The sequence below is a fragment of the Camelus dromedarius genome, chromosome 26 (assembly GCF_036321535.1).
Source record: "Camelus dromedarius isolate mCamDro1 chromosome 26, mCamDro1.pat, whole genome shotgun sequence".
In the NCBI taxonomy this organism is placed as follows: Eukaryota; Metazoa; Chordata; class Mammalia; order Artiodactyla; family Camelidae; genus Camelus; species Camelus dromedarius.
Genome location: NC_087461.1, coordinates 11,093,962 through 11,110,192, shown reverse-complemented (window position 1 = coordinate 11,110,192; position 16,231 = coordinate 11,093,962). Strand labels below are relative to the sequence as shown.

General features: G+C 41.3%; 1 protein-coding gene across 1 annotated transcript in view; it reads right to left on the bottom strand.

Moving 5' to 3' along the window:
- Positions 1–6,624: 6,624 nt before the first annotated feature.
- The window catches only part of ARMC3 (armadillo repeat containing 3), a 73,633-nt gene continuing 64,026 nt past the window's right edge, over positions 6,625–16,231 (bottom strand). Inside the window, exons 16-18 of the mRNA XM_031444702.2 lie at positions 11,923–12,123; positions 9,958–10,120; positions 6,625–7,262 (exon numbers count right to left, since the gene is read on the bottom strand). Coding sequence (XP_031300562.2) covers positions 7,053–7,262; positions 9,958–10,120; positions 11,923–12,123 — 574 coding nt within the window. The 3' untranslated portion in view covers positions 6,625–7,052. The remainder of the gene's footprint in view (positions 7,263–9,957; positions 10,121–11,922; positions 12,124–16,231) is intronic.

Here is a 16,231-nt window from a genome sequence, read left to right as displayed (position 1 = left end):
GGGGGGCAGAAAAGGAAGCCAGAGGCTTCGGGTGTTTGACAACAGAATGTTCTAGCTCCCAACACTGAGTGATTAAAAGTGATTTTTCTTTTAATAAAAAAGAAGACTTTTATCATAGTCCTGGGGCTGTCAGAAACCATTTGGACAGATTTTCCTAGTCTTGTTTTTAGATGCAAAAGCAGGGGGCATACCTGTCCAGACCCCAGCTCGCGCTTACCAACCTCAGTGAGGAGAGGTGGGAGGATTTCCGGTTTGGTAAGGGAGATGTTTTGATGGACTGTTCTCATTACATTCAGGGCAGCCCTCGCTGAATGAAAGGAGGCTGTGAATTGTTTCTGTCTGCAGAGTTGCCCTTATGGTGATTGTGTCTGAAACTCTGGGTCCAGGGGCACGGTGTGGATGAACATTCTTGTGGACACTCATCGGGTGCTTCCTCTGTGCCAGGCTTTATGTTTATTCACCCATTTAACTCTCTCTGCAACCCGATGAGAAAGGAGCTCCTGTCATTGCTCTTTTCCAGGCGAAGAAAGTGGGGGCCAGGGAGTCACCTGCCTGAGAGCACTCAGTGAGTGAGCGGCAGAGCCAGGCTGTGAACCCGGGTGTTCGGTGGTGGCCTTCAGCTGATAACCACGATACACGTTGCCTCCCACCATGGTGTCTGCAAGATGGCCATTGCCAGTTTTGCTTACATCTGTGCATAGAAGTCTTAAAAAAATAATTATACTAGAATACCTTTCCATGCATTATGCTAATTATAATGCACTCACAATTTACATCCGTAATTAGGAGACTGGGGAGTGAGTGATTCTGTTGCTCGCAGAAGGAGGGTACAAATATTACTCCATGTGGAAACCACAGACCCAAATCCCAAGAATAAAGATAGCATACCGACCAGCACTGGTGCCCAATGGTAGCCCATCATCTAAATATTTTCAAGGTCCAAGGATTTTAGTGATTAAACAACCCAGTGGCATGAATCGTTAAAGACAAGGAGGTGGGCCAACTGGCTCAAGTCAGCTCCCTGCAGTGCAGGGGAGGAAAAAGTCTTTTCTTACTACCCTCCTAGGTTCTCTGGTTGGGGCCGTGTAAATTAGACTGACAAAATTCAGGTTAACAAAAGAAAGACATACGCATTTATTTAATATAAGTTTTACATGACATAGGAGCCTTCATAGGAAATGAATACCCCCGGGCAGATGAGACCTGAGGGGTTTTATGGGAGGTTTGATGAAGAGTGGAACATTGTGGAAAAAAACGTGATAGGATGAAAGGATGTGAGCTGACTGTAGTAAAGTGTGGAAAAGTGGAAAAAGCCTGTTTCTTCAGATTTCTCTGAGCCCCCTGGTCTTTGGAGAGAAGGCCTCTGCTTTCCTCTTGCTATAAGGAGGGCACCGCTCACAGGAGGGTCCCACGACCCACTTCTGGGGGATGGAGGAGGTCAGTGAGAGTCACCCGCATGTGTCATTTCTCACATTCTTTCAGCTACAACCATTCAGTTTGCCAAGTTGCTGGGCTTTGGAGTAGTGTGTTCTCAGCCCTGCCATCAGCAATCCACAAAAGTGAAATAACAAAACTTTAAAGTTGATGGTGTTTGCAACCAAGACAGTCAATACAACAGGGGTCTCACATTTCCTAGACTATTCATTTCATATGTTTTTAATTGTCTTTTTATAGACATGAACACACATCTAAAAAAAGGTTTGGTCCCAATTTTTTAAAAAGTTTGAAAAACAGTTACTTGCAAATCTCTCCTTGGCTGAATGTCTCAACATCCACACTTAACCCTGGATGTGGAAATTTGAGCTGCAGGAACACTTTGGGGCACTCACCGAAGACTGACTCTGACCTTCTCTATGGAAGTTTCTAGTTCACAGCTGAACTCTGTGCCTTTTTGAATCATGGCGTCTTTGACAGTGATGCCAATTGTATGTAAAAAATGGTAACAGGACGTGTCCTTGGAGGAACCACTTTCCAAGTGTCCTCTCCCCGAACTTTGACTCCGAGGGCTCTGAATTTCAGCCAGGGACAGACTGAAGCAAGACTTGGCTTCTCTCCCAAAGTGATTTACTTTAAGGCTCTGGACTAGGTTCCCAGCTAGATGCCATCCCCCGCCCAGCCCAGGCTTTCAGGACTGAGCCCATAACTCGATGGTGAGCCTGAATCTAAGCCTGGAAGAAAGCAGATGGTCTGCATTAAGAGATTTACCAAGGCTTTGCTCATTTCTTTGTTTCCTTTCTGTGGGATTTCATATTCGAGAGCATGTCCTCTGAATGTGATGGTGTGCCAGCACTGGATGTGTTGATACTGAGTCTCAGGGCACTCATTTCATAAAGAACATGCATAAGAAGGGACCATTTGAGTTATCCTGTAAATGTTTTTAGCTCATCAATAATGTTTGTGTAGCGATCATAGATCCTGGGCATGGAGAGGCCTTTCCTATTGCTAAATTTTGTGCCACTTCTTAAAGCCAGCGAGGATAGGTTCCATGTGATTACTTCTGAGTGGGGCACTGAAGTCCATTTCTGGCAACTGTAAGCTCCCTTTTTATTTTTTACTCTCCTATTTAGATAAGAAAAAAAAAAAAACTGCACAAGGAAAATCTCCTTATCTTATTCAGCAGTTAATTTTTCCCTTTCATCCTAATTCTCAAAGGAGTAAGTAATTTATACAAAGGATACAAGCCAAGCTTTCAATTTTGGAAGAGTCCAAAGAACCAGCATATTTCTCCCTTTCTGTCTCTCTCTTACTTGTTTTAATAAAAAGAGATTTAAAAAATTTTTTAGAAAGCGAAATAAATGAAATCACACATCTAGGAAATCGTGTATGAGGGATAACGACTATCAATGATTTAGCAGATAAATGACTTGATAATAGATATAAATGCATTCATCTGGGTTTTTCAAAGTTTTCCTCAAAGACTATGGAATCGAAAGATAGTCACTCAGATTTTTCAAAGAAAGGAACCTATAAATAAACTAATTGGACTATCACTTGATTTTATGTCAGATATGTAAGTACTTAGAGAACACTGTTTATTTCAGCTGTTCTCATCAGTATGATTAATGACTACTTAAAAGTGCTTGATTCCATTTGTATGCCAGCTGTTCTTGCGTAAAACAAACTGGGACTTTCTCAAGATAACCAGTGTCCGTCCGTCTGCAGGGTTTGGGGGCTGATACCATGAGTTAAGAAAGGAAGTGGAGGGCCCTTATCTCATCCTGATGAGGTCATACCCAGATGCTCAGGACCGAAATGTATTCCTAAAGCAGATGCATATTCCTGGGGACTTGTTAAATCCAGGGCCCGTCCCGTGTGTAGGTTCTTCTTGGTGGAAAGGTCTGAGCCAATAGGGAACCTTATGCCTTGTTAGCAAGTTAAAAAGGACGTAAGTAGTCTTAACCACACACATTAAAAGTGCTTTCAAAGGTAAATACGCAAGACAAGCCTTTCAAAAGCACAGGCAAGCTGGACCAAGCAGCAGTAGGAAGTCATCAAACCCAGGAAGAAACACTAAGGTCCCTTTCCAATGAAGTGGACACACACAGGTCACACCCTGAGGGTGGGCAAGGTGTTGGTGAAGCGGGCATGATTCCACAATCAGCAAGTGGTGTCCACAGGATTATGACCTTCAATGATTTAGCAGATAAATGACTTGATAGTAGAGACGTAAATACGCTCATCTGGGTTTTTCAGTTTTTCTCAAAGACCATGGAATCAAAAGAAAAGATAGGCCTAATGGGGAATGATTGCAGACAGGAGCTCCAAAGCCAGTGAGCATGTCTGTGTGTCTGTTTAACTGTCCCCAGTTTAATTCACAGTTATTTTTAAAAGATTGGTATTTGTTTTAATGAAATGGTTTGATCTCCAGAAGAGAAACGGTAGCTCTTGATTCTGATAGAGTAACAAGTTACTTCATATAAATTGTTTTGAAATCTCACAACCACAACAGTTGCCAGAATCTTTAAAGGTTTTAAGGGACGGAGTCAGGATTCAAACTCAGATCTCCTTGGTTTCAGACATTACCCCATCCTGCCTAAGTCCAGTTCTGCCCAAATAACATGTTATTCCAGCCCAAAGCATGTAAATCCTGAAATTTTCTCCTCCTGCTCCAGTGACTGAGAGGTTCAAATATTCCACCTCCTGCCGGTGTCAAGTTGTGGAGCTGCTGTCAGCCTGGGTCCTTGAGTGACCATATGAAGCAGAGTCCCCTCCACTGACCTGTGCATGTGATGTGATCAAAGGCTTTTATCTTACTAAGATCTGGGAGAAAAATCCTCCTCATTTTTCTATTTCAAAATATTATAGGTATTCACATGTACTCTTCTAGATGAATATTACTATTTGCCAAGTTCCAGAAAAGGAAATGTGTTGGGATTTTAATTGAAATTATACTAAATGTATATATTATAATATGGGGATATCTGGGATTGCTTATAAGCACTGTTTAGAGGTCTTATTCAAATACAGTTCTTTGCCTATTTTCCAAGTGGATTGCCCTTTTCTCATTGATATATAGGAGCTCTTTGTTTATTAAGGATATGAACATTTGGCTATTACATATGCTGCACATTTTTCTCCCTGTCTATAATTATGCTTACATTTTATTTTGCTAAACAAATATTTTTCTTATGCTGTATTGTTTGAATAGGAATTTAAAAGTTTCATGTAGCCAAACTTGTCTGATATATTTTTCTATGGCTTCTAGTTTCTCTACCATAAATAGAAGGGCTCTCTCTTTGCCAAGATTATAATTTCCCTATTGCCATTTACTAAATAGGCTATCATTTCCCCACTGGGCAGAAAAGCTATTTTTAGCAACACTAAATCCCTACCTATATATGTGGATCTGTCTCTGGACTCTTTAATTTTTTTTTTTAATTTTTATACCTGTTTCATAGTAATTTACTTACTATTGCTTTTAACAAATGTTCTGATATGTGATGGACATATTCATTTTTCTATTTCAAAATATTGTTATTATTCATATGCACTCATTCCAGATAAATGTTATTGTTTGTCAAGTTCCAGGAAAGAAAATGTGTTGGGATTCTAGCTGAAATTATACTGAATGTATATATTAATACAGGGAACACTGAAATCTTTATATTACTGAGTTTTCCATCAAGGAAAATGGTATATGTACCTTCATTTATTCAGGTCTCATTAAAATGTTAATAGTTTTTCTTGCATATGGCTTGTTAAATCTGTGTCTAGGTATTTTGTAATGTTTGCTACTGTGAAAGTGTTTACTTTTTATAATAGATTGGCTTATTATCGAATCTTATGGCTCTATACTTAACTGGAAACACAGAATAGATGAACTTCAAAGACCTGTCTGAGAATATAATTTAAAATCATTCCTGTTCAGTTATTACCTAGAATCTAAGTGAGAGAGACAGAATACAAAATCATCTCTAAGATGGAGAAAAACGCATCTTTGGTCTGCACCAGGCTGCAAAACGCAGTGTCTGCCTGGACTGCATCATAGGGACTCTGCATGGAACATCCCTCTCCCTTTTTTTTTTTTTGACGTTTGGCCATTGGCCTATGAAAACTCTTTCCAGAACTTACTAGGAGGTTGCTTTTCAAAGATGTTATTTTCTATATTATATTTGTCATCTGTATGAAGTTCTCAAAAATTCCCCTGGACTTTGTTCCTCTTGAGAAGCTGCTTTGTGTTTTTCTCTAGTGGTCCCTTCTGTAAATCACGCAACTGATAGCATCCCCCTCTGCGCTGGCTGCTAGAGAGCTTGGAGTCAAATTTTCGCTCACCTCTAACAAATGTGTAGGATTTTCATGGCTTGCGTTTTGAATTCTAAGCTTATTCCTGGCCTTGCTGAACTTTCTTTCCTATACTTAAGCCTCTTGCTCACTTATTTTTATCTTGTTACATCTTATACGTCTTTGTAATCCACTGTCAGTGCTTTCTGGATCAAGAGGGACTTAGAACTGCTTCGGCAGGTATGTATCCGATAATCTGCGCTCTCGTTCATGAAACTGCAGGATAAATATAATTACCACACCATTTGATATAAAGAACTTTATTTTGAAATAAAGACTGACACATTCTCTGAAAGTACAGATCAGTTCACACAGAATAATCTTAGCTCAAATTTCTAAACTCAAACTCACTTTTAGAAACCTTCCAGTAAAATGGTTATTAGATGGCTAAACTTTAGACTTAAATCTTGACTGGGAAGTGTATGCCTCATGAGATTCATTTTCTCTTGTCATTTGAAATGGGTTCCCCATTTTGTGCTCAGTACTGAAAACAAAATTCCTCAGCAAAGACTTACTCAGTTCTTATATTTCAAAATTTTCCAGAAAAGAATTTTTAAGTTACACGAGTTTGTGACCCAGCATTGCAACATGTACAAGCAAATCAGAGCTGTTTTTAACTGAAAGTATATTTCCAAGTCAACATAGACAAGGACAGTGAATGGCAATAGTTTTTAGGGATATTCTTAGCTCAGTGACACATATTAAATGGTGTTCTTGATGATAAATTTGGGAAAATATGAACAAAAAATTTTAGGAAGGAATTTGTAACACTAATCTAGATTTATAAATATTCAAAAATATCAATAACCTTATTTTATGAGAGTGAGACAAGGCGACTGAAGACATTAAAAACATAAAGACATTTAAAAAAAAAAAAGAGTTGGTTTGACTTACTTAACCAAGTCTTCCTGGAGCATTCTGTACACAGAGGACAGTCGCAAGGCACTGTCCTGGGGACAGTAGCTGGGGCCTTTTCCATGTGATTCCCAAAGGGCAGAGATGCTCCTTAGGAAACAGTGGGGTGGATTAATGTTGAGAATAATAGGCTTTATATGAGGGACTATGAGCATAATATGATCTCATCAGATGGAACATTTGCCAAAAGCCTGAAATCAGAAGCAGGACCAAGTCCAATGCAAGTGACCTCATTTCTGCACAGGGAAAACACTTCTAACATTTTTATTTAAAGAAATAAAATCTACTGATGGGCATCGCAGAAAGTGTATGAAATGTATTTCTTGTTTGAACCCCTCTTGTGTTCATTTGGAAGTTCAGAGAAATCTGTAAAGATCTGCCTCTTGGCTTCTTAACTTCATCAGTGCCCCTGGATGGAACATGAGGTCAACTATGTAAAATTCAGGGGGAGAGAAAGCCCCAGTCAACCCCTTTTGGGGTTCGTTCATCAGCTGAACTTCATTCCAGGCTCTGCCGTACTCCCCTCGAACCAGAGAGCAGCCAATGCCAATTTTATCAGCCAGAGCCTGTGGGAGAAAACGTGACATCAATTAAGAGGGAGGAGGGGAGGGGTGGAGAAAAATCCTTGGTTGAAAGATGCACCTTGGTTGAAGGTGAGATATAAAACTCTTGCCCCCCCTCAAAAAAAAAAGTGCTTAGGAGGAAGGCTGGGGGAAAAAATGTAGAGTGTTGTGATAGGAGTCGATAAAATGGGGTAAGTTTCCTTGTTCCTCAAGATTCTGTGGACTCAAAAATTTGTGTCAGTCCTGCTGGGAAGTGACATTTTTCAGGCAGTTACGCTGCATTGTATCAGCACAAGATTGATCATGTAATTGGAGAAAAGCTGTTCCACGGGCTTTCGGCACTAGTGTGTCTATCAATCTTTCTGTGCTTCTGGGCTGCTCTTGGGGTGTGATATGCAGTGGGATTGAATGGAAGGGTCAAATTGCTGGGGGCCTGTTTCTAGCCCATTTGTTCTGGGTGGTGTAGACGGGTGTCCTGGGGAGGAAGGGGCAGGGTCGTGGGCGGTGGGCCCTTCTAGGGCTGCCTGCTGCCCTGTTCTCAGGGCTTGCTTATGTTCCTTGGAAATAGTCTCTTCAATTTGTCCTGATTTTGAGGTTATTTTGAATGTACCTTTAAAATAATCTGGGAGCTTCTTAGCCGCACCATAGTGGGTAAGGAAGATGGCTGGGTTTGAATTTAGGGTCAGCCACTGACTAGTAGTTGTCACGTCAAATGACTCAGCCTCTCTGTGCTTCTACGTCTTTATCTGTGAAACGAGGCTAACAAAGGTATAACCACCTTCCTCATCAGCTGGGTGTGAAGATGAAGTGAATGCATGCTATGAACGCTGGCACAGAGCAAGTGCGCGACGAACGTGCTCAGTACTAGAAGGCAACTCTTGCATCGTTTCAGTCATCTCTGTGTTTCTATATTAATGTAATTATTGATTGCTTACTATGTAATGACTGCTACCATCTTGGCTCGACCAAGATGACTAAGACATGGTTGTCACTTCTAGGGCCTTACATTCTATCTAGTCTGGTCAACAGGCAACTACAACATGACTGTATCTGGCTATGTGGCACTCTGTGATATATAGTAAGAAATACATATTTGGTCTTTGTCCACTTGCTAGCATAGAGCTCCTAAGACGCTTGGAATTTTCTAAGTGATGAGAGCCATAAAGGTGTCCTTTGTTATATGAATGGGGTGACTTTTGTATGGAAGGGGGCTTGTTGCCAGGGGGCTCAACTTTGGAACTTTCACACCCACTCCCCAGGACCCCTGGGGAAGGGAGAAGGGCTGGAGGTTGAATCAGTAGCCAATGGCCAGTGATTTAATCATGTTATGCAATGAAGTGCCCATAAAAACCCGAAAGGGAAGGATATGGAGAGGTTCTGGGGCTGATGAACAGGTGGAGGTTTGGGGAGAACAGTGTGCTCAGAAAGCATGGAAGCCCTGGGCCCTTTCCCCATACCTTGCTCTGATCATCTCTCCTACCTGGCTGTTCCTGAGTTATACTCTTTTATAATAAACCACTGACCTAAGTAGTATGTTTCTCTGGGTTCTGTGAGCCCCTCCAGGAAATTAATTGAACCCCAGGAGGAGGTCATTGGAACCTCCAGTCTACAGCCTGGTCAGTCAGATGCACAGGTGACAATTTGGGCTTGTGATTGGCATCTGAAGTGGGCAGAGGGTGGGGTGGGGCAGTCTTTTAGGACTGATCCCTTAACCTGTGGGATCTGACACTCTCTCCAGGCAGGGAGTGTCAGAACTGAGTTGAATTGTAGGACACCTGGCTGGTGTCGAAGAATTGCTTGGATGTGTGGAAAACATCTCCCACCCCTGTGAAATTAGGCCTAGAATCATTTTACACTCATAGTGGGGGTAGAGACACAAAAATATACATGTAATTATCAATTCCAAAAGACTTACTGATTGGTTTTATCTCCTATATCTCCCTGTAAACTCACCCCATCGTTGACATCCTCCACCCTGGCTCTAGTCTTGCTCACTTTTACTTCTTGCTCCAGTGACCTTCCAACTGATCTGTCTCCAGTCTCACTCCTGTTCTAATTCGTTCCCTGGATGATCTTTCAAAATCATGTCGCCACTTTCCCCTTAACTTTCAGTGGCTGCTCACAGATTTAAGATCAAGTGCAAACTCACATGGTGCTTTATCATCTGGCCCTTTAGCCTCCCCCAACGCTTCCCCTCTTTTCTGCATCCAGACAAACTACATCCCTCCAATGGACCACTGACTCTCACACCTGTTATTTTGAATCACGTGTTCACATTGTTTAGAACACTCTTGTCTTCCTTCTTTACCGACTGAAATCCTAGTTAGCCTCTAATACTGAGGCCACATATCCCTTTCTCCCCTGGAACTTTCCCTGATGTCACTTGAGAGCCACAAGTGTGGCTCAGGCATCCCTTGTTTACAGGAACTGTCACGTTAGTATCTCTGTATTCCAGACCCTGGAAGAGACCCTGGCCTATAGTAGATTGTGGTAAGTGTCGACAGAATGTGCTTCTAATAGTCCAGTGAATATGTATGTAGGTGTGTGGCTGTACACATACATATACATGTCAAATATAAGTACATCTAAATGGCAGGAGAAATATCACCCAACTGAATGTTAGCAACTGGCTCACTCCACAATCATAAAGGTGAAACATTTTTACCTAATCAGAAATGAGGCCAAATATTTTGAATACCTTGAAAAGCAAAGCTCGATGGCAGAAGATTCCTTTTTTGATCTGTCCAATCGGTACAACATTGGATTTAAGTTGGAATTTTAGTTCACTTATATGAAGTTGCCAGCTGAAATCCTGTAGTTTCTCTTTTGGAATCTTACCACCCATTTTTTCTGCCACATACCTGTGTCAATCACATTGAGATCAAATCAGTCAAGTTTAGTATCTCACTTTGGATGCTTTGAGTGTAACTATATGTGTTAAAAATATTTCCCCTCTAATTTCTGTTTGCTTTACTTTTTAAAATGTACTTACTGTAAGTAGCTGTTAACATTATGCTTAATCTATTCAAACTATCAAATGTCAACTGAAATTCTAACAGTATCATTCAGCAGGAAGAAAGACAGGAATGCTAATTTTCCCAATATTTATAGCAAGATACAAATCCACATCACACTAAATTTATATCAACACAATTAAATGTTCTCTTACTCTTGAAAGTATTTTCAAATGTTTCCATCTGAAATCCAAGGCATTATACTAACTATCTTTCTTTTTAGGAATTTAAACTCAGAAACAAAGACAAACACATAAGAAATTTTCCCAATAGGTTCACAAATATATTCCAGTTTCATCATCTTTTTCTTTTAAATTTTATCTTTTTTTAATTTAGAGAAGGACATGGCATTTATATAACACTAAAGTTAGAGGAGAGATGAAGAGGCAAAAAGGAAGAACTAACAGTTAGGTGAGGAGGTGAGATGTGTGGGGCATACTTTGCCTGTGGGTTTCTCCTAAAATCAGGCTCTCCCTCAAGATGTCAGTGAACACACCTGCAAAAATCCTCCGTCAACTCAGCCTACTTCATCTTGGAGTAAAGGCAGAATTGCACATTTTAAAGAAAGAATTTCCTCCTGCTGTATGTGGAACCAAGCAAAGAAGAACAATGGTGAAAACCAAGAGAAAGGGTTGGGTAGAAAGCTGCAGTGCCACCCAGCCAGGTGTCCTGTAATGACCACTAGGAACCAAACGCTTGAGGACAAGTCTCTGAATATCTATCTTGGTGGGGGCTCAGGTTAAAAGCCTAATAGTTTGGGAATGATAGAAAGTATTTCGGATAGGAGCAGAGCATGAGGAAATTTGACAAATGTTGAAATGAGCTAAGTTAGAGTTCTGCTTGAGTCATCACTTCTCAAGGACACTGGGAAAACTTCCGTAGCCAGAAACAACTCTCTTCCAGCTCCGGCTGCCGGGACGTCGGCAACCTGGCGGCTGTGTTTCTGCAGTTGTCACATCCAGGTTTGACGGCTGTGACACACTTCCATTTGGAGTAGGTACAAGCTCCTGTGGAGACTGCAGCTGTTGCACAAGCCAGGGGCTCACGACTGGCTGGTGTCAGGCACGAAGGCAGTCCTCTGTTTCTAGTTTTCTTACAGCTATCAAGTCAAGTTCTCAGCCACCTCTAAACGGAATCAGGTTAAATGCTCTAACTTAGAAGGCGACCTCACTGGCTTCTTCAGAGTGCTGAGCCATCTCTCAGAATACCCACAAGCCCAATTTAGAGCAACACGAGACACAAAGTATCAGATGTATGACATAAAAGTAGGGGGTGGTGATTTGTATGAGAAAATAACTTGTGAGTTTACAAATAATTCACAATAGGATTCCTTCATTCATAACTTCTTCAGGATCACCCTGAAAGATGCTTTTCAAGGTTTAGCTGGGGAAAATGACTTAGTCATTTTTCTTTAAGCCATTTCCAACTCCTAGCTCTGATTCTTGGCAGAAATAGGATCTAAACTAGAAATGGAGGATTTTTGTTTTTTCAGTTCACTGTGTTTATGCTTCAGAGTCAGAGGTAGGGTGCTGTAAAGTTCAATTTTATTATGGTGTAGTCTGAAAATTGGCTAAAAAATGCAAACCACTAAAATCAAAAACATTTTTTCAGAAAATAAAAAAATGTATATGTATATATAGATGACTTACTTGGCAAGAAGCTCAATCTGTTCCCTGATATTGGTGATGGGAAGGATGGATTTGGTCACTTCACACACATAAACACAGAAGTCAGGGTCGGAGGGAGGGCACCACTCTTTATCAGTGTTTCCTTCTCCAGTCAGTTTTGGTGCTACTGCAACCTCTTCCTCCTCCTTCACTTTTTCCTCCTCTTTTTTCCCTCTGCCTTTCCTTAGAGAGTAAAGGACAGCAATCAAAATCACCAAGTGGAGGGGAGGGGCCAAGATGGCGGAGTAGAAGGACGCTCATCGCTCACCCTCTCCCACAAACACACCAAAACTCACAACCGTGGACCCACCTAGCCAACCAGAGCACCTGCTTAACTCCAACAAAACATCGCCCTCTTCAAAAGACAAAAATGCCACAAATCTGGTAGGAGAAAGGGAAAAAAGAAAGAAGAAAAAGCAAAACAGTGTGGGACCAGTCCCACAGGGAGGGAGCGGCAAAGAACTAGCCCTCGTTCGCTGGGTCTCCCCCCTCCAACGGAGACGCCAGCGGGACAGAGGGGGAGCCTCTGAGGCTCAGATCTGCACGGAGCAGCCCTTGACCAACAGAACTAAGTTAAACGAGCATAAAGTGTCCCTGCGACACCCAGCCCGAGACACGAGCCGGCAGCTGGGACAGGTGGCCCGAGCTGGGCGGAGGACGGGGGACGCTGCACTGAGGGAGCCCCGGGGACTACGGGGGGCTGCGCGCCGTGGCTGGGAGGGGATATGGAGCGGAACCCCCTGGGTCCCACATAAATTATGGGGGAAAAAAGCAAAGCAACACGGCTGGTGTGCCCTGGGGGGAGGGGCGCCGTAGCCTTTGTCTCCTCAGACCTGCGCCACCATTGCTGGCGCGGCCACAGCCGCCACCTCCTCCATGCGCAGCGCCCGCGCTGGGGCGGGGCTCAGACCTGAATCCGCACTGGGGGATCCACAACCTCCTGCGCAGGATGGAGACTTGTTTACAGCCCGAGGCAGATGGGCTCTTTCTGCCCTGGCACCTCAGAGAACTTGCGCCACCAAGACAAACAAGGAGCTGAGATTTGGGCTGGAGCAGGGGCGGGGCTGTTCTGTGGTCTTCCCCGAGCCCGACTACAGAGCGCCTTCCCGAGGCAGAGCGGGCAGCTGCACAGAGCAGAGGAGCAGATGCTGGGAGAGGGCGGGCGGCCACCCGCCTTCCTTGCAGGAATGCAGCACCTGACCGTGGTGCTGGGAGGGGGCGCGATCTGCCCACTTGCCTTGCCTGAGTGCAGCATCTGACTGCGCCATCGGTTGGGGGAGTGACCCGCCTGTCCACTGGGTGAGAGCTCAGCACCTGACCCACTATTGGGATGGGGCGCTGTCTGCTTGCCAACTGGCACTGGGATCAGCACTGACAAGGGCACCAATGGAGGGCCTCTGGAAACAGCAAGCTGAGTTTGCAAAACAAGGCGAAGACAGAAAGACTTCTCGATAAAATCATTAAGAGCGCACAGTCTCCAGAAGAACACACCCCCTTTTTTAAAAAATCTTTTTTATATCTGTTCTATTTTCTATTACCTTTTTAATTTTTACTTTTTAAACAACTGTATATGTCTATGGTTTTAATCCCTTTAAAATTTTTCTTTTAAAATATTTTTATTTTTATCACTTTAAAAACTCTACCTCATTTCATTTTTATTTCTCTTGATTTTAATCTCCTGCTATTGATTATACACAGGTTTCAAATATTGTTTTCTGATCGGCTTCACCGGGGAATTCTACCAAACATACAAAGAAGAACTCATACCAGTCTTTCTCAAACTCTTCCAGAAGATTGAAAAGGAAGGAATACTCCCAAACTCATTCTATGAAGCCACCATCACCCTGATACCAAAACCAAGCAAAGACACCACCAAAAAAGACAATTACAGACCAATATCACTGATGAACATAGATGCAAAAATCTTTACCAAAATATTAGCAAATAGAATCCAACAGCACATAAAAAAGATTATGCATCATGATCAAGTGGGGTTCATCCCAGGGACACAAGGGTGGTTCAACATATGCAAATCAATCAATGTAATACATCACATCAACAAGAGAAAGGACAAAAACCACATGATCATCTCAATAGATGCAGAAAAAGCATTTGATAAAATTCAACACCCACTTATGATAAAAACTCTCACCAAAGTGGGTATAGAGGGAACATATCTGAACATGATAAAAGCTATATATGACAAACCTACAGCCAGCATAGTACCCAACAGTGAAAAACTCAAAAGCTTCCCACTAAAATCTGGGACAAGACAAGGCTGCCCACTATCCCCACTCCTATTCAACATAGGCTTGGAAGTCCTAGCCCCAGCAATCAGGCAAGAGAGAAATAAAAGGGATCCAAATTGGAAAAGAAGAGGTAAAAGTGTCACTATATGCAGATGACATGATACTATATATAGAAAACCCTAAAAGGTCCACACAAAAACTACTAGAAATAATTGAAGAATTCAGCAAGGTTGCAGGTTACAAGATTAACATTCAAAAATCAATTGCATTTCTTTACATTAACGATGAATCAACAGAAAAAGAAAGTAAAGAAACAACCCCCTTTAAAATAGCACCCAAAGTAATAAAATAGCTACGAATAAATCTAACCAAGGAGGTGAAAGACTTATACATGGAAAACTATAAAACACTGATTAAGGAAATTAAAGCAGATTTTAAAAAATGGAAAGATATCCCATGCTCTTGGATTGGAAGAATCAATATTGTTAAAATGGTCACTCTGCCCAAGGCAATCTACAGATTTAATGCAATCCCTATCAAATTACCCAAGACATATTTCACAGAACTAGAACAAATCATAATACAATTTATATGGAACCACAAAAAACCTAGAATTGCCAAAGCATTACTGAAAAAAAAGAAAGAGGCTGGAGGAATAACTCTCCCAGACTTCAGATAATACTATAGAGCTACAGTCATCAAAACAGCATGGTATTGGTACAAAAACAGACATATGGACCAATGGAACAGAATAGAGAGCCCAGAAATGAACCCACAAACTTTTGGTCAACTAATCTTCAACAAAAGAGGCAAGAACATACAATGGAATAAAGACAGTCTCTTCAGCAAACGGTGCTGGGAAAACTGGATGGCAGCATGTAAATCAGTGAAGCTAGAACACTCCCTTACACCATACATGAAAATAAACTCAAAATGGGTCAAAGACTTAAAAATAAGACAAGATACAATAAACCTCCTAGAAGAAAATATACGCAACCACCATTCTGCTCACTTTATGCTTTTTATTTTGTTAGATTTGTTGTTCATTTGCTTTGTTTTTTAGATTTCACACATAAGTGAAATTCTATGCTATTTGTCTTTCTCTGACATTTTGCTTACCATAATTCCTTCAAGGTCCAACCATGTTGTCTCAAATGGCAAGATTTCATTCTTTTTTATTGCTGAGTACTATTCTATTGTCTACATGTACCACTTCTTCTTTATCCATTAATCTATTGATGGACACTTAGGTTGTTTCCACATCTTGGCTATTTTAAGTAATGCTGCAATGAGCATGGGGGTGTAGAATTCTTTTCAAATTAGTGTTTTCATTCTTTTCTGATAATCAGAAATGGAATTGCTGGACCATTTTAATTTTTAATTTTTTTGAGAAATATCCATACTGTTTTTCTTGGTGCCTGCACCAGTTTGCATTCCCACCAACAGTGCATGAGGGTTCCCTTTCTCTACATCTTGGACAACACTTCTTATCTCTTGTCTTCCTGATGGCCATGCTACCAGGTGTGAGGTGACAGCTCATTGTGGTATCGATTTGCATTTCTCTGATGATTAGTGACGTTTAGCATCTTTTCACGTGCCTGTTGGCCATCTGTATATCTTTTTTGGAAAAAAAAAAACTTCAGATCCTTTGCCCCTTTTTAAATCAGATTGGATTTTTTTTCTCATGAATTTTATGAATTATTTTTATATTTTAGATATCAACTTTTTTTTTGTATATATGATCTGCAAATATTTTCTCCCATTCAGTAGGTTATCTTTTCATTTCATTGATGGTTTCCTTTGCTGTGCAGAAGCTTTTTAGTTTGATGTAGTCCCAGTTGTTTATTTTTGATTTGTTGCCTGTACTCTTGGGAGTCAGATCCAAAAATGTATTGCCAAGACTAAAGTCAATAGCTTATCACCTAAGTTTTCTTCTAGGAGTTTTATGGCTTCAGGTCTTATGTTCTGAGTTAATTTTTGTTTGTGGTATAAGATAGTCACCTAGTTGCATTCTTATACATGTGGCTATCCAGTTTTCTGAG